The 25,593-nt window shown below is 39.9% G+C and overlaps 1 protein-coding gene across 13 annotated transcripts in view; it reads left to right on the top strand.

Annotated features, from left to right (window-relative positions):
* Positions 1-25,593, top strand: part of CPQ (carboxypeptidase Q) — a 440,125-nt gene that overhangs the window by 360,168 nt on the left and 54,364 nt on the right. For 8 of the 13 annotated variants that reach the window (XM_057308086.1, XM_057308090.1, XM_057308083.1 and 5 more), the window contains one exon: positions 8,428-8,629. The exons of 2 other annotated variants lie outside the window; for them this stretch is intronic. In XM_057308086.1, the coding sequence (XP_057164069.1) occupies positions 8,428-8,629 (202 nt within the window). Of the gene's footprint in view, positions 1-8,427; positions 8,630-19,279; positions 19,332-20,827; positions 20,844-25,593 lie in introns of those variants that run through there. 3 more of the 13 variants (XM_057308093.1, XM_057308091.1, XM_057308092.1) reach the window with 2 other exon arrangements.

A 25,593-nucleotide genomic window follows, 5' to 3' on the forward strand; every position in this document is an offset into this window, starting at 1 on the left:
TAGGAGTAAGCAAGTGTCAAATTCAACTCCATCAAATATTTGCAATTTAATGCTCACTAGTGATTTCAACCTTGAGTGTTTTGCTACAAAAATTCTAGGAAGGACAATCGATATTTGAGAGTGGGATACTCCGTAGAACATGTTTATATTTATTCTTTTAGAGATTGCCTAAGCTCTGCTTGTCTCTTAGAAAGCTACATATCAGGACCACATTATTTGGATACTTAGAACAGTATCATTCACTCATTTATTAATTTGTCGAGTATTATTAGATGCCTCTTGGTTAGGCCCTGGAGGTACACTAATAAACTAATAACAAGATCCCTGTTTTAATGGGAGAATTTTCAATTGAGGGGCTTTACTCAGGCCGAGCATCACCTCCTCTACCAGTCTCTCCCCAGTTTTTTCCAGTAGTTACCCTCCCTTCTTTGTACGTGTCTCTTTCATAAAACTCAACACATCTAATACAGCAGCCAGTTATTGCCTCTGCGGGGAAACTCTGCCCTCTCGTCAGGAAGCAAGCCTGTCTGTGTCATCTGCATATACAGACTCCTTCGTAGGTGGGTTGGCAGTACGGTCTATTATTAAATCCAGGAAACATTTGCAAGAGAAAGGGGGCGCTCTGAATAATCATACCAAGACAAAGGATATAAACTGCACTGCCCAGGGCAAACAGGGATGTATGGTCACCCTATGCCCTGTTGCTATCTCAATAACTGTTGAATAAATACCGTTTGCTCCTGAAGAAACACCTTTACTGAAATCCGGCTGAATATTTTGCTTTTTGCTTTAACTGAGGATCAATATGTAGGAAATCATGTCAAGAAAAGTGTTTCTGCCTCTTCCGTAAAACTGTTATTGGAGACTCTATTAGTTTGTTCACTTTCCTCATATAAGGAGCCGCATAATAATTCCTTTTAGAATTGAATGCTGGGAGATTGGCGCTTTTCTCAAGGAGCTGCTTTCTTTTCCTAGATAATGAGAGCTCTGTGATACATCAATCTTCCCCATTACCCTGCCAGCACGAACGAGAACTAAATAATAAACCTCAAATTGCTGATAGGTTATCATGTCAGATTGCCCAGTTGAGACTTTCTTTTTCCTCAAACATTTTTGAGCACCCACTATGTGCTGAGCTTTGTTATTGAAGCTGGTAATATGACAGAGAGCCACACAAATGTGATATTCACCTTCTTGGTTCCAGAGAGTTTGACTGTTTTTAAAATATGGTATTAGGAAAAAAATAAAATAAAATAAAATATGGTATTAGGATCTTTTCTTATAGGAAGTCTTTAATCCTTTCTGGAGAAGGCAGGTATTAAAAACAAATTGGGGGCGCCTGGGTGGCTCAGTTGGTTAAGTGTCTGACTCTTGATTTCCCCTCAGGTCATGATCTCAGGATCCTGGGATCCAGCCCCACATTGGGCTCCATACTCAGCAGGGAGTCTGCTTAAGATTCTTTCTCTCCCGGGGCGCCTGGGTGGCGCAGCGGTTAAGCGCCTGCCTTCGGCTCAGGGCGTGATCCCGGCGTTCCGGGATCGAGCCCCACATCAGGCTCCTCCGCTATGAGCCTGCTTCTTCCTCTCCGGCTCCCCCTGCTTGTGTTCCCTCTCTCGCTGGCTGTCTCTCTCTCTGTCAAATAAATAAATAAAAAAAAAAAATCTAAAAAAAAAAAAAAAAAGATTCTTTCTCTCCCTTTCTCTTTGCCCCTCCCCTCGCTTGTGCACGTGCTCTCTCTCTCTCTCTCAAATAAATAAATAAATAAATCTTTAAAAAACTAATACAGTGCAACGGCCCAGCGCATTTGATAAGGGTGTGGTGTGTTAGGAATGGAACGTGAGGGGAGAAGTAGGGCATGAAGTCACTTGAGTAGACCAAAAGCTGTGAAGCTCATATTTGCATATTATTGTTTTTTGGTGAGGTTTGAGACCCACTATTATGCTTTTGAGAAAGAAAAAAAGGCATACTTATAAAAATTACTTCTAAAACTGTATTTAGCATCTTTACTATTAGTAAAGACTGCTTGATCAAATAAAGCATATGAGAATATTGTCATAATCCAAAAATATTGTAAGTGCTTGTGTACAAGCTGTGGAGAAAGTGGAATTAATGATTGTGTTTGAATATGATATGCCCCGGGATTGAATGTGTACTGTGCTCTAGAATATAGAGAGGTCTATTTTTTCAGGACAAGAAAATAAACACTGTATTTTTTTTTAAACAAATAACCTGTCCACTTATAAGAAGATGAACTCAGCTGTTATCCTTAGGAAAAGTCTGAAAGAAGCCACTATAGTCTTCCCAGCCAGGAGAAGGGGATTAGAAGTCAACTGGAAAACACCGTCTTGGCTAGTAAACACCACCATCAAAAACAAGAAACGTGTCTTTATGTTTATTTAGCACATAACAGTGTTGAAGAAGAAAGGTCAACCGAAAGAAGGCTTCCTAATTTAGGCAATTAAATTCTTCCATTTGAACCTGGGGAAGAGTGGGAGTGTGGTAGGTACAAGAGGAGAAACTGACAGGGCGATGCAATGAGAAGGTGGGGTGGAGAAGGACAGAGAATGAAAAAGGCAGAGAAGGCTTCTTCCACAAAGCTGGCTGTGTTGGACATTTCTCTTCTACGACTGCGTATTGAAATGTATATAAAACTGGAAGCATGAAATACTTGACCAATGTATTAGATTAAAATAATCAGGACGCCTGGGTGGCCTAATCGGTTAAGCAGCTGCCTTCGGCTCAGGTCATGATCTCAGGGTCCTGGGATTGAGTCCCACATCGGGCTCCTTGCTCAGCGGGGAGTCTGCTCCTCTCTCTGCCTGCTGCTCCCCCTGCTTGTGCTCTTTCTCTCTCTTTCCCTCTGACAAATAAATAAATAAAATCTTTTAAAAAATAAAAGAATCAAAATTTCTTTGTGGAGATCTTGAGTCCCACTGATTCTGAGTATTGATTATGTTGCTTCAACATGCAGGAATAAAATTAAAAACTGAGATTGACATTAACTTGCCATGGAAGCCTTTTTTAAGTCTATCTACCGAATAATCTAGATATTGCATTCTTTTTATTCCTAAAGGAAATGTGAATAAAGTAGTCATATTTCCTCTGTAATATAAATAAAATTCATATTTCTTTTAGCCTATGTTTATGCCGTATTTTCAGCCTTCCCACTCACTGTTGTTACCATAGTGACATTTATGGAGGGATCATGTATTTTCAGTAAGTTTAAAGGCTATCTATGGACTTTAACCAGCTCAAGAGGAGAATTCACTGAGATCTAGAGTGCTTCAAATGACATTGTAAAAATTGGATTGCCTGAAAACACAGGTTCGTCTCGCAACAGAATCCTTCTGTGTGTACACAGAGCATGAAAGGGCTGGAGAGGGATCTTCAGAAGCCATTTATTCTGTTTCTGCCTCCAGGCAGAACGGTGGCTAACCCACACTAGGTGTCTGCAACTTTAGTAGTAATGTCACTAACCCAGGAGTGCCCATTCCCCCGCGCTGCAGCCAGTTTCGCTCAGATAGAAATAACTGACGGCCTTCCATCTTGTCATCATCCCTTTCCTGGTCCTCCCTTGGGTACTCAGGGATGTTCAAAACTGCATACTGGCGACCATCAGAAATAAAAAGCTGAACTTCAGGGGAGATCTGACCAGAAAGTCAACCCTATCCTTGGCTCTGCACAGCGGGGAGAAATCTCTGCCTGTCATCCAATCATGACAGCTCTTTGAGTGGGAGTTCTATGAAGAAACCCCTGCTCCAGCTCCACCCCGTGAACTGGGAATTCCAAGGTCACTGGCACTGCTGGAAAAGATGATTGCAACAACTCGGCACGTGGTATCCTAAGATGGTGTGCTTCTGAGAGCTTGTTCTGAGCCTTCCACCTTGACCAAACAGCATCACCACCATCATCTGTAAAATATTAACTTTATGGGGCGGGAAAGTGGTACTGAGACTTTCTGGCCTCTGTCAGGATGGAGTTTACTTCTTTGAGGATTGAGTGGAGGCTACATGATGAATTTGAATGATTAGGAGTCTCTTTTTTTCTTCATTTGATTTTGGGATTGCAGTGTCAATTTAGGTAAAAACCAAAGACATGTTACCTAGGTTATGAGAAAATAAAAGCTTTCAATGAAGAAGAAACCAAATTTGGGGAGAGAGATGTTGTTGAACTTGAGTCTATATTTCTGAAGAAGAATCATCTGGAATTTTACAAAATCAAAGAATACAAACATCATCTTTGTGTTTACATCAGGGAGTAAGCATTTTAAAGCATGCAGTGTGTATTTTAAACATTTTCCTTCTTTCTAATCTTGCATTGCAAGATTAGAATGCTAATAGTTACCAAATTGTCCTTTGGCAGAGTAACCTGACCCTCCCAGAACAGAAAAAAGAAAAGAAGTGTGATAGGATGTGATTGTAGCACCAGACAAAGTTGAGTCCTCAACCCTGAGCAGATATGACCTAATCCAATGATGCCGACCCAGGTTACCTGGGAGCATTTCTCTTCATTGCACTATATATATTACATGGTAATGAATGACAGTTCCCATGGTTCCCAATAAAGAGATTTTTCTCTTTATTACGAGAGCAAAGTGGGGGCTTACAAATACTGCCTGAGCTTATCTGAACGGTTTGGCCTCCTCATCTATAAGCCACGGCTTCTCTCAGTTGGTGCTGGTTATCTCAGGAATAAAGTATTCAGTCTCTAGAAGCAGGTGTCTTTCTACACCCTGAAAACAGGGAGGACGAATATCGTGTTACGTGCTCTAAGATGGTTGAGTGTCACTAACTACAATCAGCTTTTCAAATCTGCACTGAGTGCGTCGCCAGCAATTCATGGCGTAGTAAGGAACACGGAGGTTTGTAAGGACACATTCCTGAGAGGCAGCCGTTCTAACAGCCCAGTGACCTGGCTTACTCATTCCGGTTTCTTTGTGCAGAGGCATTTTGTTTTCCCAAGTCCTTCACCATGTGCTAACAATTAGACAATGACTCCATAAATGAGTGTCATGGACGGTGGGTGGTGTGTTTTCTTAGTCCTTTATTGAAAACATATGGAGATGTTTATATATAAATAGAAAACAATAGAATGCTGCCATCATGTTAGCAGCAGCTAGTAAAATTCTACATGAATAGAAATTAAACATGTCTCTACCTACGCCAGAATTCTGGTTTACTGACATCTGCACATCCTGTCTAATTCAGCATGAAAGGATGTTTTATTATTTTAGGTTTTTTAGTCCTAGTTGGAAGGAAATTGTGGGGCAAGAGTTGTTTGTTTTTGCTTTTGTTTTGTTTACTCTTCCCTCTGCCTAATTACTTTTCAAATTACTTTGTTAGCAGGGATGATAAATTCTGCCCAAGTAGACCTTCTATTATGATCATGAAAAATAATTTTAAACACTATACATGTAAGTACAGTCCCTGTGTTTTAAAATTAAAAGTGAGGACTTGTGGCCTGACACTTGGGAGAAAGCTTCAGCAGACAGGGTAGTAGAGGGGTTGAGAGCTCGGGCCTTGGGAGGCAGACCTCTGCATTTGCATTCCGGCTGCTCCACTTCCTAACAGGGTAACTTCGGGAATGTTAGGTAATGTTACTAAACCTCCATCGCTTCATCTGGGAAATGAGAAATATAATCGCACGTGTCTCATAGAATGATTGTGAGCATTACAGGGGTAAGCTGGAAAGCCTTTCACACAAAGTCTGGCACATAGGCAGCACTGCAGAAATGCCTGCTATCATCATTGTAAGCAGCTCACTGACTGGTTTACGTGGAGGCCATCCTTAGCAGTTTGAGAGGGCCAGAAGCTTAGTAAGACCGGTAAGGACAACCTTATTAAGTGCTACTTATGCACCAGGCTTTACAATGAACTCTTTCTTACAACTCCAGGAACTGCTGCCATTATCAGACCCATTTCATAGAAGAAGAAACTGAGAGCTTACATGGACCGCATGAAGTCGCACAGCCAGTGATGGGGAAATCTGAGGATCGCATTCACTCCAAATAATCCCAAAGCCCATACTCTTTATCTCTCTGCTAAACTGGCTGCCATACGTACCTTTAGAAGCTTCTTTAGCTACATTCTTCTCTACGTTCCTAGCAACGTCCTGGGACATTATACAGGAAAACTCACAAACTATAGAGCCCCCTGTCCCTAGGACATCTGCTTATTTGCAGTTGAAGAGGGCCAAGAATTCCTTAATGCACATTTTGTAGGGGCCCTGGCAAGTTCAACTCGTGCAACCACTTTCACTTTGGCCCACAAAGATCTTTCCTTTGAAGGTGCTCAAAGCTCCATGTGCACGGGCTCATTATTCAAGCTTTGGAAAAGAGTATTTGTCCCACTCTACAGGTGGAGAAGCCAGAGGCCAAGACGACATGACTTGGAGACAGAGGGAGAAAGCCAGTCACCTCCCCCCTTGGAAGCCCAGCATAGAATAGAATAGAGTGGGTCCAGGCTGCTCAATAGTGTTGGGTGTGACAGCCAAACTTGCCCCCACTTTAACCTAAATAGTGCAAGGTTAGGAGTGCTTTGTCTCATTTTCTTGTTGGAAGGATGGGATCTGCCTGCAGTATGGGAACCCTCACATACAAGATCATCCAATTTTATTTTCATTTGCAGATTATCGCAATGTTTTCTATTCTCCTTTTTATGGGAGATCGAGTTTGGGGTGGGGAGTAGCAGGGCATATAAAGGGAGAAGGCTAGGACTGCCAAATGACATGTCAACTTGCTGACCTAGCGGCCGTGTGCCAGTTCCACGAGAGCGAGCCCTGAACGTGAGACATCAGTGCAAGTAGTTTACATGTGATTAGCTGAAACGACGCTGCTGTGGGGCAGTAGCCGCAGCTGCACGCTGAGATGACACTTTCTATTGTAAATGCCTCGGGTCTCTCTCTGAAAAGCACCATGAAGACAGAAATCCCTTAGAAACGAGAGTGGAAATATGAGAAGACTTCTGCTTTGTTAACTCTCTCGGTCATTAACAACAGCAGCAACAACGTGTTGGTATCCCAGGGCCACCCCATCAGTCCCATAAATGCCAGCAACATCCTCCTTTAGAATCCAGCACTGTCCTTGTCCTTGCAACAACAGTACACTCCCCTGGCAAATTAGGAACTCATTGTAAAAAGGAATCCGTTCTAGAAAAAAACAAACAAAAAAACCGCGACCCTCAAATTGTTATGTAAGTGAAAAATCATTTGAATTCACAACAAGCCTTACTTATCACTCCGTCCCAGGCTAGCGATGGCAGCATGGAGTCCTGGAAAGCAGCGGAGTCCAGACCCAGCTCTACCATTTACCAGCTGTGTGACTTTAAGCAAGTCACTTGACCTCTCTCAGTTCCTTTTCTGTAAAACAGCAATAACCATAAAGCGGCTTTATCTACTTTATGGGTTATAGAAGCAGATAAAAGGAGATTGCAAATGTGAAACTTCTCTGGAAGCTCTGTACAAATGTTATGGTTGACTTGTACTAGGTGAGGAATAAGGAATGATTAGCAGTGCCGTCCGACAATAGCCTGGGAATAACTCTGCCAGGTAGTTGGTAGTTGGTAGTTGATCAGTCTTGGAGAAGTGAATGGCTCCTGGGAAACAGAGAGTTAGGCCAATGTTAAGGGCTTTAAACTTGTGAGTTTAGGGCTGTGTGGCAATTTAGTTGCGCAGTCTGGCCAACAGCATCTCATATTCTAAGCTCTTGCAGTGACAATAGAGGCTATGTGAAATCACTGCGTGCTTTCTTAGCCGACTTTATTTGGAAAGAGTGTACAAAGTAGTGGCCTCACAGAGTTGCCAGGGTTTCCAGTGCTGTGGCTGTACACCAGAGAGAGCAGGGTTTCATATGTTGTCCTATTACGTCCCTCCCTGGAGATTCAACAGATGGAACGACCACAGCATCAGAAACCCAGGACAAACCTGTCCGTTTGATGCCTACAAGCTTCAGCAGAACTCACGATTAAAATAAGATCAAATACCTATTTAGAGGAAAGAGGTACAGAGAAATAGGTCCTCAGGGCATACCTTCTTTTGTCTGAGCTTGACTAACACTATCTGGAGATACCTCCCATGTAGGAGGAATTGTATCCCGGTACCCACTAGGCATTTGAGAAAATTGGTTCAAAGACTATGATTGCTAGTAGAAAATAATTGAGTAACTCCAATATGAGGCTTTATATTTTCTTTCATTATATTTTTTAAATCCTTCCAAGTCAACTTGAGTTTGGCAAATCCCAGAATGAGTAATTGTGCATCTCAGAACGCTTAGATAACATGCAGACCAGGCCCTAGGTCAGGCAGAGCGGCATGTGTTTTGGCAAGAGCTGCCGAGGAGATAAAGCATTTGATTATTGTTGCTTGATAGTTCCCAAGGAGAAGGCAAAGGAGCAACAGATAACAAACCAAACACTTTTCTCTTTTGTTTAGGCAAATATTTCCAACTACAGCCTGGTGATGGAGTCTGATGAGGGAACCTTCTTACCCTCTGGGCTGCAATTCACTGGCAGTGAAAAGGCCAGGGCCATCGTGGAGGAGGTCATGACCCTGCTGCAGCCTGTCAATATCACACAGGTCTTTAGGGCTGGAGAAGGAACAGACATTAACTTCTGGATCCAAGCTGGAGTGCCTGGTAAGACCAAAAAATGAAGTCGGTGTTCTTCAGGGACGGCTAATGATTTAAAATAAAAGTGCTATTCACACACGCCACAGCAATACCGATAGGCCAATTAATACATGGCAACGCTAAGCTTTTGTCCATAAAGTATAATCTGATGATTGCCAGACTTGGGATAATACTATTCATTTGTGTTTGTTTACCTATTTGTCTTCTTTTTCTAAATTATAAGTTCCTCACTGCCAGAAATTCTGCTTTAACAATTCTGGCATAGGACCTACAAATCTGTTTTTGGTTTTGGTTATTTTTTTAACAGGTATCTAAATGGTGATCTCATGACCAAAATTTGAGAAATAGAGTACAAGGCAATTATTACTACTGATATGCTTCTAGTTTGGGTTCTGTGCTAGGAAATCTGCTCTGACCCAAATAATTCCCTACCCAAATACCACGGTATCTGAAATGTTACCAGTAGAGCTTAATTCTTTGAGGGTTGGGTTTTTTTTTTTTTTTCTTAATGCAGACTCTTATAAGAGGTTGGACTAAACTAATTTTCACTGATCAGTGATTTATTAGGTTGATATTTTTAAGACAAATCCTGGCAAGGGGTGAACTTATGGAATAGGAGTAGGCCTCAGGAGGTCACAGGACTGCAAAGTAGAATAATCTTAAAAGAAGACAGACTTACACTACTTCACAAATTTGGCCTAGAGTGGCCACGGGAAAGGGTTCTTGATGATATTAAGCATCTATGACCTGAAGTTGTTCCCTCAGTATATCCATAATCAAAAGTATCGTTAAAGGATCTATTTGTGCATTTTTCTGTATTTGTATTATGCCAACAGGAGTCTACCTTTTCAGTAGTTCTAACATTACTGTTTCCAGAACCATTTCTGTGGCTACAAAACATCTCACAGGTTTAAAAAAAAAAAAAAGAAAAGCATCTCTCTCTAGATCCACCCTACTGCCTTTCCCCCAGCCTACAAAGTAGATTTCACCAATAGCATCCTGCAGGGATTTAAGATTTTTAAAAAACTTATTCTTGAGATGTTGTAGATTTTTTCAAGCATATTTTAGGTTTCAAGTTTTATGATCTTTCATAACTAAAAATAGAAGGAGCTTTCCTTTATTCTAATACAAGGACCTAGATTCTCTTCAATGGTGTGTGTACATTTTAACCATATTTTGAAATATCTCCAAACAGCATTTGCATTTATGGTGCTGTGCCTCACCTGGACATGTCTGAGACTCCCTACATATCCATCATTTTTAATCATGATCAAGGTCTAAGGAAAGGGAATTTGCCCTTTTAAGTTGTATGGAATAATTTGTTTGAATTCTAGATTTTTCTGGAGCCTTTAATTTTTTTTCCTTAAAAATTGAGAAAACCTGAGTTAGTTTGCAGGGTGGTAGCTGTGAGGAAAAGACTGACAGACTGTGGGTGAACTGGAGTGGAGAAGGGGGGCGCAGAGAAGGAGCTGAAACCAAAAACACAAGTAGAACAAAGAAACTGGTACTCCCTGCTCCCGGGGATTGCATGCTTTTGTTGCATTGGATAATTGAGAATTTGCTCTAGCTTTATTCCTTCCATGTAGATATTCGTAAGAATAGTTCTGTTTGGAATTAGCAGGTTGATTTGATTGTCTTCACAAAGGTGGGGAGGCCTTTTCCCTCTTGCCGAGGTGAGGTCAGATCTGATCACCAACTAATGGAGTGGAGTGGGGAATTTGAGCCTCATTATGGTTTCTTAAGAATTAATACAAGTTACGATTTATTGAGTTCCTGTTACTGATCAGGCACTCTGTGAGGCTTTTGCAGACACTCTTTTTTATCCATAAAACCATCCTAAGAAGAAGGTACGATTATCCCTGTTTTGCAGTTGAAGTATTGGATTCAGAGGGACTAAATAACCTAGCCAAGACTATCCTGCTCTTAAGGGCAGAAGTTACCCTAAGAACAGGCCACTTTATTTTCAAGGCTGGTGGCCCTTTTCCCACAATGTGCAACAACACAGGGGAGTCTGGAATGCTGAGATGGTCTTCCAAATCTATGGCAGTGTCTGAAATGTTTGTCTTACTCAGCTCTTGCTTATGCAAAGGATTTCAGTACATTCCTGCTCCAGAAAAATTTACCCCTGGGGAAAGGAGTTTGTTATTGTAAATAACTACTTATTTCTTCTCACATTCTTTATTCCACTCCCCTCTGTACCTCTGTAGATCAGGAAAGTTTGTAAAAAGTTAGTGGTTCATTTAGACTGCAGCTAGTGTTTCTTGGAAGCCTTTTTAATTTCTTTTAGAATACTGTAAGATGGAACCAAATTATTGCTGTCCTCCCTATTACCATTGAACTATCTTTTGATATTTAAAATTTCCGGAAGAAATAATGAAACTGCTTATGTTGTATTTCTTATTACCTATTGAAAATTTCAGAAGCTTTAGAAAAAGATGAAGAACCATAGTTAAAGAGAAAAAGAAAATAAAAATATGCCAGCTGTATACCCTGTGTTCCTGAAAACCGTGAAGTTGTAGTAACTTAAACCTAAAGATGGAATTTGAAATACTAATTAAGTTATGATTTACATAACCGCTCACCTAACTTTTCAAAAATGAATGAGAAATAATATTCCCCAAAGAAGAAGACCAGACCTTCCTTCTTTCTCTTTTTCTTTCCTTTCCTCCATTGATTCAATAAATGTTTATTGAGCCACTATTGTGTCCTAGGCCTATCAAATTTCTGTAGCCCGATGGCTGGTCCCCAATTTTTTTCATGTCCTGTATGTCCTCAGTAGTGAAATACTAATTAAGAACACAGATAGAATTAAAATTCAACATGATTTTCATTAATTATAAAAGCCAAGTAGATTGATTGAAGAAGGGTTCATCTTTGGAGAGGAGAGATGCTGTCCTTCATCTGTCTAGATGATGTCCATAACAGACATGATAACTGTCTACAGAAGTATAAGGCTTTGAGAGTGATGCTTTTTAAAGGCAAGTATCTTTGATGTATTTTCCATATAAACTCCCTGTTTAGGTATTTTTACACCCCAACCTGCTCCCATGGCCACTTTCTTTCATACTCCTTCTTATTCTTCCCCACCAAATCCTACACATTCTTCGGGCTCACTCTATATTCATCACTGTTCATGAATCCTTCCTTAATAGCCCATGACACCCTATTGCTTTTCTAAATTTCCAAAGCACTTCTGTGTCCCACAATCTGGCATTTGAATTACACACTAATATTGTTCTTGGATTACTAGGAGTACCCAGTGATCAGTTCTTTGAGGTTAAGATCAATGGTTTCTACTTTGCTTCCTCTATAGTTCTTAGTTTAATTTTGAGAAACATTTAAATTCTTGTAAATCTGACATGAGAGGAGAAAACAAAACAAACACAGAAATAAATATTTTCTCAGCAAGGCTTGGGGCCCTCACCTTAGGATTGTGGACAAAATAAAGGATGCTGAGAAAAGAGATATAAAGGCAGAAAAAATATTGGAAGAATGATAGAAATTAGGGAGGCTAGAACAACTAGGATTATTTTTCTTAAAGGAATAAAGACTGAGAGAAGGTGCTGAATATCTTCTAGTAATTTAACGGTTCTCCTACATAAAATGGGAAACAGTTGTTCTCTGACTGTTTCAAAGACAACATGAGCATGACTAGAGTAGTCTCAGAGGGCTTTAGGCTAGTCTCTATTCGAAAACTCCAGATAGCAGAGGGGCTTTCCATCTTAGTTTTTAGCCTGATTCTCTAATTATGAGCTCCAGGTGAGAGTGAGAGGAGTCTGTTTCTCTCTGAATATGTCAGCAATGAGATATAATCCATGTTTTCCAGATGTCCTCACATGCATCCTTCTTGAACATCTTTCTTTAGAAACTCTTCTATAAAATATACATTAATAGAAAAAGTAGATACTCTCTTAATATGACCTGAGAGCGTGAGCCCACGCTGATTCCATATCTATCAATAAGAGTTTCCTCGTCTGCTTCGGAATCTGAGAGTCAACCTTTTTCTAATATGGTTGGTGTGTGGTGGACAGTGTGCTGGAAAGAATTAGAGTGTGTATTCTGGCTTTATGACTTCTAACTGCATGTACTATCTTAGGCAAATGATGTAATTTTTCTCAGCCACACTCATTTCTCTTTTTTTTTAAATTGAAGTATAGCTGACACATGTTCTGTTGGTCTTAGGTGCAAACAGAGTAATTTAACAAGTCTATATGTGCTGCTGTGCTCCCCACAGTGTAGCTACCACCACGCTGGATCTGTCAGTATACAATTCTCTCACAGGGCCATTGACTATATTCCCTGTGCTGTGCCTGTCATCTCCACGAGTTATGCATTCCACAACTGCAAGCCTGCACCACCCATTCCCCTTCACCCATTTTGCCCATCCTTCCAGCCCCGTCCCTCTGGCAGCCACCAGTTTGTTCTCTATATTTATGGGTCTGTTTCTGCTTTGTTTCTTCATTTGTTTTGTTTCTAAGATTGCACATACCAGTGAAACCATGTAGTATTTGTCTTTCTGCCTCACTTACTTCACTTAACCTAATACCCTCATGGTCCATCCATGTTGTTGCAAATGACAAGTTCCCATTCTTTTCTATGGCTAAGTAGTATTCGTGTGTGTGTGTGTGTGTGTGTGTCCCACATCTTCTTTATCCATTCGTCTATTGATGGGCACCTAGGCTGCTTCCATATATTGGCTATTGTAAATAATACTGCCATAAACATAGGAGTGCATATATCCTTTTGAATTTGTGTTTTCATTTTCTTTGGTGAATACCCAGTAGCAGAGTTATTAGATCATATGGTATTTCTATTATTAATTTTTTGAGGAAACTCCATACCATTTTCCACAGTGGCTGTACCAATTTACATTCTCACCAACAGTGCACAAGGATTTTGTTTTCCACATCTTCGTCAACATTTGTTATTTCTTATCTTTTTGATACTAGCCATTCTGACAGGTGTGGGATGATATCTCATTGTGTGTTTGACTTACATTTGCTTGTTGATGAATGATGTTGAACATCTTTTTTGTGTCTGTTGGTCATCTGTATGTCTGAACTCATTTATTATTAAGCATTCTTACTAATTATCTGCTGTACGGCAGTGGGGAATCAGTAGTAAAGAAGATAGACAAGATCTGTACTCTCACACACTCTACATTCTACTGAGTTAGACTTGGTTATCTTATATGCAAAACAGATATGGTAACCACCAAGCCTCAATGTGCATTCCTTCTCCTCCTCTGTCCCTTATCTCACTGACTGGTAGAACCATCCAGAAACGACACAATCATCCAGAGCATACATCAAAATGGTATCTAAGTCCCATTTACTCTGAATTTCATTTATTTCTTAAACCTGTTCACTCTCTTCCACTGCACAGACCTTGTCTCATCAGTATTCACTGACTTTCCTATGGCAGCTTCCTACTACCATCCCAACCTACATTCTTGGTTCCCTTCCATCTATCTGGCTCACTGCTTCCAAAATGAACTTTCTACATTGAAAATGAGTCTATCAGTTGGGTTGCTTTTGCCTGCAAAATAAAACAGAAGACCCCACTTAGAATGGCAGTAAGGAGATTTTTAAATTCACTTAAAAAGAGCTCTGGAATGGGTGGTTACAGAATGCTTGATTTAGTCATCTACTACATCAAGGACCTTGGTCCTTTACATCTTTCCACTTTGCCGTCCTCAGCATGTTGACTTTTGTCTTCAAGCTTGTCGCCTCCTGGTCCCAAGATAGCTGCAGTTGTTCTAAGCAACAAATTCTCACACATTGTGCAATAGTAGGAGAGAGAATGTCCTGATGGGTCCATCTTTTGAATCGTGAGGCAGTCTCACCCAGAAGCTGCAAAGCAGATTTTTCCATAGTCTCATTGGCCAAAACTGTAAAATATGTCTGTGGCTAAATCAGGCAGTGGCAGTGGAGTGGAATTACCAACATTGGCTTATATTGACCCAATTCTACTTTCTGGGCCTAGAAGAGAACCCGGTCATCACTGAAAATGTAGCCTCCTGATATACGAGAAAAAAGTGGGATTCCTTAGGAACAAGATGAGGATTTCTACTGGTACGCAACTAAGAATAGCTGCAGTATCTGATTATCTCTGCTTCTTGCTTAAAATTGTTCAGTGTGTCCCCATTGTCTTCAGAGGATCATGTCTTTTCCTGGCATGGAATTCAAGGCCTTTTTCTTTCCACCCTCTGGCTGCTGTGCAGCCTCCTGTCTCATGGCTCCCCACTCCTTTCTGCTCACCTCTTAGAACAAGTCTCAGTCACCGAAGCTCCTGGTGCACCCTGTGCTCTCACTCTCCCTTGCCATTGCACCCTGTGTTGTCTTCTTCAACAGCAAATTCCTACTCATGCATGATTCATCCACTTGTTCTCCTCCTCTCACAAGCCTTCTTTGACTCCTACCGCTCCAGTAAGTGCCCCTTGGGTATGCGCCCATAACGCCCTCTCCTTGTGGCACGTAGCCTTTTCTTGTGGTTATGGTGAATTCCTCCAAATTCCCAGACCTAAGAAGAAGTGCCTGGCCCTCAACAAAATGTCCATGAATCAAATGCTGAATAGGTAAGGTTTGGGTTGTAGAAAGAGTAAGATAATGTGAAAGAGGTTTTATAAACTCTAATACCATAACTATAAGTTAGGATTACTTTAGTAAGAACTTTGCTTTGGGCACCTGGGTGGCTCAGTGGGTTAAGTGTCTGCCTTCAGCTTAGGTCATGATCCCAGGATCCTGGGATTGAGTCCTGCCTTCTTCTCCTTCTCCCTCTGCTCACTCTCTCTCGCTCTCTCTCTCAAAATAAATAAATAAAATCTTAAAAAAAAAAGAAAAGAACTTTGTTTCATTGAGCTGTCCTCTTACCTCACATATTGAATTGTTTTTGAAATCACATTTTAATTTCTTTCATCTTTTTATGATAGTTCAGACTCTATATTGAGGTACCAAATATGCAGATTACTCAGAATTTCACATATTTTTCCATCTTGCTTATTTCTGTCTAATACCTCATATGACATTAGACAGAACTAAATTAAAACTTTCCATTTCTACATTTCCAAAGGCCTTTCTTCAAACGTGTTCCAAGAAAGAAGAAGATCAGGACACAAGTAGGAATGGTAATGTAAAGTAAATTGGAGTTTCTGGACCCAGGACTCATATGTTTCCCAGTCACCAGATGGAATAGTGCAGCACAGCAGTTCTATGTCCCCTGCTGTCCCTAATTAAAAGATTCCTCCTTTATGGTGAAAACACTCTGTGCCAGTAATGTCTGGAGAGATCATTGCTGCATGGTGAGCAGACCTTACCCCACTGGGTACATGAAAAGGGCACTCTCTGGTCTGTGACTGTGGTCTTCGTTTAAGTAGGCGAGCAGTTTCATCCCATCCACAAGCATGGCTTGAGTGCCTAGTAGAAATCAGGTGTTCCAGACACTGAGGATAGAGATGAAAGAAAACTTAGTAGGTCTCTTGCTCTTGTAGAGTTTACATTGTAGTGGGCGGGGGAGGGAGAGAGGAAAGTGGGAAAAGATAGGCTATAACAAAGAAATCAAGAACAAAGAAAGATATTAGAAAGAGAGAAGGGTAATACAAGGAATTACAGAAGGTGGCTGCCTCTTACCTCTAACTCAAGTGAGTCAGAGTTCTTGTTTAGGGACACCTGGGTGGCTCAGTCAGTTAAGCATCTGCCTTCGGCTCAGGTCATGATCCCAGGGTCCTGGGATTGAGCCCCATGTCGGACTCTCTGTTCAGCGGGAGCCTGCCTCTCCCTCTCCCCCTGCTTATGCTCTCTCTCTCTCTCTCAAATAAATAAATAAAATCTTTTTTTTAAAAGAGCTCTTGTTTAATATTCCTTGACTGCTACATGCTAGATAGGTATGCATACCATCCACGTCAATAGAGCAGTACTGGAAATTGCTCATCACAACAACTAATAAGCTTGTTCTGTTCTTCCCCCTTGCAGTAAACCTGCTTAGCACCATAGAAGCCATTGACTATCTGACCATTGCCGACCTGGCTCATGCCCTTAGTATCACTGACTACTGCCTAGGGGTCGAAGAAGGCATTGTTTATACCTTTGGGCAGTGAGTCACGCACTGTTTCATGAAGTCTCTTCTATTGTCGCCTTGAATTGTTATTTAAAGCACACATTTTCACTTTAAAGTTAATATTCCTTGTATTTTATCTCCTTAACTGGATTGAGGCCCAAGAGAGTACTTTATTCATGCTTATATACCTGCAATACTCAAGATTACCTGGCACAGTAAATGTTTGCTGACTAGATGTATTGATTCACAAGAAAAGTTAAGTCATAGTAAAAAGGAGTTTTTGGAATAGCACCAGGATAAATAATACACGCAGGAAAACTACAGGAGCTTATAAGATGGAAGACAGGAAAGGCGTGGAAGAGGTGAGCTTAAGCTGAATATTGAAGATTATCTAGTATCAGAATGGACAGAAGCAGTAGAGAAGGGCAGTTCTGGTGACAGATAGTATGAACCAAGGCAGGTGTCCCCACTGGGAATGATTAGGAGAATAACTTCACTGAGCAGAGGATTCATCTTGGAGAGCAGTGGGTGGTAAGAACAGTCAAGTATCTCTGGGGCAGATGAAGAAGAGGCATAAGTTTCAGGTGAAAAACTCTTGTAGCTGATGCAAAGTCATCAGAAGTCTTCAGCGGAAGAGGGAATTGATGAGAACAGTGTTTTAGACGAGAGTCCGTAAAGTTCATTCTGGCAGATACCCCATCAACACTTAAGCGGCAGGCTCGGTGAGAGGACCGGGAGTGAGAAAGCAGCTTGAGGAATAGTTCAGGGTTAGAAACAATTACTTGAGAAAATCAGAGGAGAACACTAAATTATTGCTCCATTTTCTGTATTATAATGACCCAAAATGACTTAAATTTCTCTATCAACTATTTCCCATGCCGTCTAATGACATAGCCTAGAAAAGTTTTACTTCACTAATTGCCTCTCTCGGGGTTAGTTCTAGGTTTCCTGTCCCATGAGTTTGACTCTCCATCAATTTCACTTAATACTTTACAGATACTCTAACTGACTCCTTATATAACACTTCATTCAACAGGTAACTATATTGTATATAAATTATAGAGGATACAAAAATAAGATGAGGCCCCTTTTCTCTTTATGCTCACCATCAAGGACTGACTGTGAGTTGGTTTACTTAATAATCATGAAAACAAGGAGGAAGACTTCATCATGGAAAACTGGATAAAGCTATATTGAAATTTTCTGAGGGGAAAAAACCCTAAAATTACATGAAAGCCAGTACAGTAGAAGGCAGTAGGACTTCAAAATATGTTCCCTTGTTCTTAGCTACGTAAACTTTGTCTATCCCTACTTTAAGTGTTAGAGACTATAAAATTCAGAATGGCCTGGTATATTAGCTGATTTTAAAGCATGATTTTAAAAATTTATTAGAGAAAATATCAAACACATACAAAAGTAGAATAATCTAATGACTTCCCATGTATTCGTCACTTTAGGAATTCTTCATTCATGGGCAGTAATATTTCGTCCATACCCAATCTCTGTCCTACATCTATTATTTTGAAGCAAATGCTTCCTTATTTTATTTCATTTGTAAATATTTTAATTTCAATCTCTAAAATGTAAGGACTCGTGTGTGTATATGTGTGTGTCTAACTGCAATACTATTGTTCCTCCTGAAATATTTTACAATAATTTCTTAATATCATAATCAATACAGGGCCAGTTTACAAATGTTTCCAGTGTCTCCAAACTGTTCCCTGCCCCCACAGTTTTCTTGTTTAAACCAGGATTCCAATAAGGTTTAAACAATGCAGTCGCTTGATGTGGTTGGTGTCTCTTAGGTCTTTTTTAATCCATTGGTTTTACCTTCATCTTTCTTCTTCCTTGCTGCTTATTGGTTACAGAAACCAAGTAATTTGTCCTTTGGGATTCCCTGTAGTCTGGATTTAGCTAATTCCATTTCTATGGAATCATTTAACATGTTTTCACTCTCCCTTGTATTTCCTGTGAATTGGTAGTTAAATCTAAGGCTTGATCTGATTCGAGTTTGATTTTTCTTTCCTTTTTTTTTTTTTTTTGGCAAGAATACTTCTTACTTGCTGTTTTTTATTTCTATTAGCAGTAGTTCTCTTTTTAAGATGTTAATGATCATGGAAGGTTATTGTATAGATCCATTATTTCATTGGGATTGCAAAATATTAATTTTGATCATTAATTGAAATAATTCTATAAAAAAAGAACTTTCCCCTTATTGACTGTCTGATCACCCTGAGGTACTTTTGTATAAGAAAGGCAGGATAAATGTTAATCCTTTCCCTTTACCTACCTATTTTAAAACTTATTAGTTGGTTCCCTAGTATCCTCCAAGGATAACTAGTTGGATTATTTTGTGCTATTGCTATTTACTAGTGGATTTTAAGGCAGGTGTCCCCACTGGGAATGATTAGGAGAATAACTATTCTTTTTTGTCATGTATAAAATTATGTATAATTTTATGTTCGAATTATCCCGTCTCTGGCCAGCGAGAGCCTTTTAGGCTGGCTCCTGAGTTTTAACCTGACTGTGGTAGTCATTGTTGTGTTCTAGCTTTGTGATGTGACAAAGTGTTCTAGCCATCTTTTATATTTCCTTCCCCAGATCTGGAATCAGCTATTTCTCCAAAAAGTCCAATTTCTTCTACTAGATCATGGTATGTAGAGGCCACAATCTGAACATTAAGTGTGCTTATTGCTAGTGGGTTGGTCATTGTTTCTAGGTCTTTTCAGTGGATAGAACTAGGAAATATGTATATTTTTTCTCTAAGAAAAAGTATGTAATGAATTATATGATATTTCTAATTCAAGTTCAGGACTACAAAGTTGTACCTTACCTCCCTGATATTATATCCATGTCTCCTTTTCCCTTGCCAAAATTCCTTGTCCTTAGTGCAGCAGCACAAGCACTCATTTGCTTTATCCTGCAACACACGCACAGTAGTTTCAGAATTAGAGAACCACACAACCAGCAGCAGCATGACTATTGAAAGAAGTTTGTTATTACATGACTGGCTTTAGTGTGTATATTCCACTGGAGATGTAATACAATGTATTTAGCAGTACATATTACCCTTAATGTAATATCATTTCCATGTTTCATATTTTTGTCTTAAAACCCCAAACTACTGATTTCCAAAATGTTTAAATGCCTATTTATAATTTTTCTTTATTAATCAGGAACAAGGTTACAGATAGGAATGATTATGAGACTTACTAAAATAATTACCTGAGTGTCATTATTGAATCCTCAGGATATACTATTGCCTATTCTTTCTTCTTAGACCTGACTCAGACAATTTCACAATTTCATTCATTCATTCATTCATTCATTCATTCAGGAGATACCTAATAAGCACTGTATGACATTCAGGCAAGAGGACTAAAGACAGAATTTAACATGTATTGTCTGCTCTGTCTCAAGTGTTATTCTAGCTACTTTATATACATTATCTCACATAATTTTATAAGAATCTTTTGAAGTATACATCATTATTCTGTAACCACTTTTCAGATGAGGCGATTGGGACTCAATGGGTTTCCTTTGTCCAAAGTGACAAAGCTAGTAAGTGGAAAAGACGGAATTAAGATATTGGTCCATTTGATTCCAATATTATACATAAGGTACCCTCCCTATCCTTAAGGAGTTAGGAGAGTGTTCAGGCACAGGAAGAACAAAGTGCGGTAGAAGTTCAGGCAAAAGAGACATTAAATCGTGTGGGGCATCACAATAGAGGTGACAATTTGCCTGAATCTCAAGAAACAATAGAATTTTGTTGGATGGAGAGGGAGTGCCTTCGTGTGAAAAGATGGAGATAAACAAAATTGCATAGGTTAAAAAGTGTAATGGGTTCTTGAAATGATGAATAGTCTGGTTTGACTGAAGTTTAGCATAATATAAGGAAATAGAGCTAAAACTGAAAAGGTGCCTGGGACCGTAGTTGGGACCTGAATGCCATTCTGAGGATTTAGGGCAGCCAGAAGTGAGACATGATGGGGCTTGCTCAATCCCAGCCACTGGGCAGGTTCCATCTAACCCACATGCTCCTCCTTTGAGAGACTTAAGGCAAAACCTAGCTTCATAGATCACACATCTCATGGATTGGTCTGCATGTCTTCTAGCAATTTCTTACTAAATTTGAAATTGTTTTAGATGTTTTGCTACTTGAAGTTTTGCCAAATTAAGCCTTCCTGTTGGAGAGACCTAGAGTAGTCACATGAAACATTACATGTGATTGACACTGGTTGCACTGGAATTCTCAGTATCAGCAATGAAGTCTGACTGTCAGTGGACATACTTGGAGTCAAGTAAGTCTTAGAGTATTGTGACAGCTCATCAATTTCTTATAAGAGCTCTGCCAGAAATGTTTATCCATTTGATTAATAAATATGGAATTATGAAAAGAACAGGAAAAATATCACAATTCAAGAGATTTGGGTAAGATTGAATTCAGATTTGAATAAGGACTTTTTACTCTAGAAATAAGTTATATCTCAATTGTATACAATAGACTCCTTATTTCAGGTAACTTTGTTGGCTTAAGATCCTTCCTTTGCTCAGCATTAAAGTTAAAAAACAACCACTTAACCTAATATTCTCATACATTCCCCTCATGGGGATTTCTAACAGTGAATTAAGTATTCCTATTATCCTGTTTTTATAAGAAAGTGTGAGATTGCATAATTCATGGCAACTAAAGATTCTTTTATAATATGACATTTGCTATCTTAATTGTCTTTCCAGTTCATAAAACATAAATCAAATATAGTTGAGCTCTGTAAAATCTATTAGTTATGGATCTTTTGAGATCTGAGTGAGCTATTGCCTATTTAGGACTAGTTATGAAGTATGTCCTCAGTCTTTCTTCCTTCCTTCCTTCCTTCCCTCCATCTCCTCCTTCCTTCCTTCCTTCCTTCCTTCCTTCCTTCCTTCCTTCCTTCCTTCCTTCCTTCCTTTCTCCCTCCCTCCCTCCCTCCCTCCCTCTCTCTCTCTTTCTCCCTTTCTTTCTTTCTTTCTTTCTTTCTTTCTTTCTTTCTTTCTTTCTTTCTTTCTTTCTTTCTTTCTTTTTGTATTAGCTGAAATAGTCTCCTGGAAGGTAAGAGAACAGAATATTAAGTAGAGAAAGGGCATGGCCTTCATCAATACCCAAAACTATCTGGTTATGGAAAGTTTAAACCTGCATGAAAATGTTTGCTGGACACAACTTTACAAAATCCACATTTTTGAAGAGTTAGTCCATTAATTGTTGTTGATGTCATACTTAAGAATGAGGATATTTATAGATATCACTTTAATGATTTTAGTCAGCACTGTACTACAAAGTGCAGTATATAAATTGATCTGTTGTCCAGAAGGGTCATTGATTCCACACTCACTATTCCTGACAGATTTTATCTGAGATATCCTGATAATTGTAGTCACGTGTCCTATTAGCTTTAATTGCCCCACCGTAAGCTTTAATTTTTCATTCTGTGCTAGTGTAGACCCAGTCAAAGCCCATATAAATCCAGATATGTGTTTCGGTTAGAGTCGTGGTTCACACCCTTGACTGTACTTCAAAGTCACCTGGGGAGCTTTTAAAATCATATCAACCTGGGGCCCGCTCCCAAAGATTCAGATTTAATTGTCTGGCTGCAGGACCACATCAGTGGCACAAGCCCAGGGAGCACCATTTATTGAGAACATATTCATCTCTAGGGCCCCCCGACTTCCCAGAGCACAAGTCTGTTGTGTTCTGTGTGAATGGTGCCTGCTGTACTTGTGCAAACTTGGAACCCTAAAGAGAGTGCACGAGCACACCTGTTTTTAGAAGCTCCCCAGAGGATTCCAAAATGCAGCCAGAATTGAGAACCACTTCCAGACGTAAAATTGCAGGAGTCATTAACGGCATGTATTTAGGAGCCGTGTAGACATGGATTCAAATCTTGCTCTACCACTGTCTTGCTGAACAACCTCAGGAAAGTCATGTAACCTCTTGGAGCCTCAATTTCTTCATAAATAAAAAAACAATAATAGTACCTGCCTCGTGAGGTTATACAGAAGAAAAAAATAAAGACAGTCTAAGTGAAATGCTCAGTACAATGTTCGTGCTCAAGAAGCCACTATTATTATTTCAGTTATTAAAGCAAAATGTCTACATTAGTCTGGACTTCTTCAGTACTAACTGACAGAAATCCAGCTTAGACAACCTGAAGCAAAAACAGCAGCTTTAAGCAAGCCACGAGAGGGGTAGGGTTGGATTTGGTCTGATGGAACCAGCACTGGAATGCCATTAGGACACATATTCTGTCTCTCTGGTGCTTATTCTGATTTCTGTGGTGGTGCCTTCATTCCCTCAAGCCAGCTTTCCTCGTAGAGGCTAACCTGTGACCATAGGCAAGTCATGACTTACACCCTACAGCCTCTTATGCACGGAAGAGTAACTCGTTATATTCGGCTCAGCTGGGAAGATCGTGGTGACCCAGCCTGGCTCTTACATCCATCCCCGTGGTCAGGATGTACAGTCCTTCCAATGGAAAGAAGGGCAAAGTGCAGATGAACACATAACACCTTCATTTTCACTACTGAGACTTGATTCAAATTACATAAAATGCACAAAACCTCTGCCATCTGAGGACCTATCAGCAGATAAGGAAGAACAGCAATAAGGTCCCAGGAACAAAAAAGAAATACCTTGAGTTTAAAACACCCAGTCTCTCTGCACTTCCTGACCTATACATAGTAATCACCACTAAGATGCTTTTCCTTTTTTTTTTTTTAATTTTTATTTTGTTATATTAGTCACCATACAGTACATTCCCAGTTTTTGATGCAATGTTCCATGATTCATTATTTGCATATAACACCCAGTGCACCATGCAATACGTGCCCTCCTTAATACCCATCACCGGCTTATCCCAATCCCCCGCCCCCTCCCCTCTGAAGCCCTTGGTTTGTTTCCCAGAGTCTACAGTCTCTCATGGTTCATTCCCCTTCTGTTTACTCCCCCTTCATTCTTCCCTTCCTTCTCCTACCGATCTTCCTAGTTCTTATGTTCCATAAATGAGTGAAACCATATGATAATTATTTTTCTCTGCTTGACTCATTTCATTTAGGATAATCTCCTCCAGTCCCATCCATGTTGCTGCAAATATTGTGTAATCGTTCTTTCTGATGGCTGAGTAATATTCCATTGTATATATGGACCACATAAGATGCTTTTCTGACAACAAAAGCGTTCCTTGGCCTCTCTGTTCTAGTTTACCTGAGATACTCAGGTTGGCAGGCAGATGAGGAGTTGGATAAACTGCTGTCACATTCCCAGCAGTCCACCTTATCTCATACCTGAGGTGTTCTCTTCTCCCACTCCCAGCGCACGGTCTGTCCTTACCTGCAGGAGTGGGAAAACTTAGCAGTTATTTATAGGGGCACACTCCACAGCTACTTTACTGTGTACGTTATCCAAGAATAAGGCAGCGAGGAAGAACAATCACAAAAGGCCCAGAGACCCCCCTATAACATTTGAATTGTTCTAGCCACTTACTTAACCCTGGTGGTGGAGAGGCAACAAGTGTCGTGATAGAGGAACGAGACTCATCGCTTTATAGCAAGGGTGCTTGTGATTTAACGTCTCAGACCTTCAGTTTCCTGATGGGTAAAATAAGGGCAATGATATTTCACAGGACTATTGGAAGAGCTGAATGCATTTAATAAGTGATAAGGTCTTTGAAAGTCAATTACACTCGATGCATTGGATCTTCAATAAGGAATTTCAGTTTGGGGGATAGTTTCATATTTACAACGTTAACTGAAGAGGTCTTGCTATGAACGTGCTCTCCTGTATTTAGATCCAGTAGAGAGGATGACTGGGCATATATTTGAATATCCTAGGAAACATTGCAAAAGATACACCAGTATTATTGGTATTCACTGACCTTCCGGTTTTAACACACCTACTTTGTGGTTACATAAATGAGTGATGGAGCTGCTAGTATTCACTGTAAATCACCCTGCTACTTTACTGGTTCAAGGGCATTATTTAGGAAAGCACCTGACTCACTTCACCAGAACATAGTACAACACTTCAGATAAGGAAGTGAAAAGAAAAATGTCAAATATTAATAGCATTACTAGCTCTTCTATGTCAAATGATACTTCTGGGGATTTTGAGGCCTCTTTACAGTTCCTATTCAGCCAAAGTAAATTGATTATGGGTTGATAAGACTTGGTGGGAGGATTATATGAGTGAATGTGTAAAAGCCAACTGGCTCATGGCCAAGGACAGATGGCACTCTGACTTACGGGCAGCATCAAGTTCCAGATTAGGTATATGGACTGGATAGGTGTTCTCGATTGGCAAGGAGCTTCATCCCAGACAGCGATATTAAAATAGTATCTATCTATCTATCTATCTATCTATCTACCTAAAAATTGAGGAATTACCTTTCTATGCCTTTTCTAGTGTCAGTACTCCATAACCAAAAGCCCAATATTTCCAGAAGTTAAAAATTGCTTGCAGTGTAAAACAGGGATGTTTTTAACAAAGGAGCAGTCTACTCATGAACCTTTACCTTTTAGGAGCACAGAATTGCCTATATCAAACAAACATGAATAAAGGTCAGCTATAAACTTTAAATTGTTCAAAAGATTGGTACTTCAACATCACTAAAATGTAGGGAGCAAACTGATGAGACTATCTTGGAATTGAAGGAATACATTTTCTTAATTTTTAAAACATCTGGTCTTCTTACCAATTTTATTTCAAATTTTGCTAATATTAATATGGCCACACAAATGCCTGATTTATACAGCTTAAGCATTCCATGGCAACGTAATCTTGTACTTCTCTCTTCCATTTCCCTCCTAGCCCTCCCTACTTTTTCCTTGAGAGAATCAGGGAAAGGTTTTCTATTTCTTAACTGTTGAATCTGTTTATGAAA

This window comes from Ursus arctos, unplaced genomic scaffold (assembly GCF_023065955.2).
Source record: "Ursus arctos isolate Adak ecotype North America unplaced genomic scaffold, UrsArc2.0 scaffold_6, whole genome shotgun sequence".
Lineage (NCBI taxonomy): Eukaryota > Metazoa > Chordata > Mammalia > Carnivora > Ursidae > Ursus > Ursus arctos.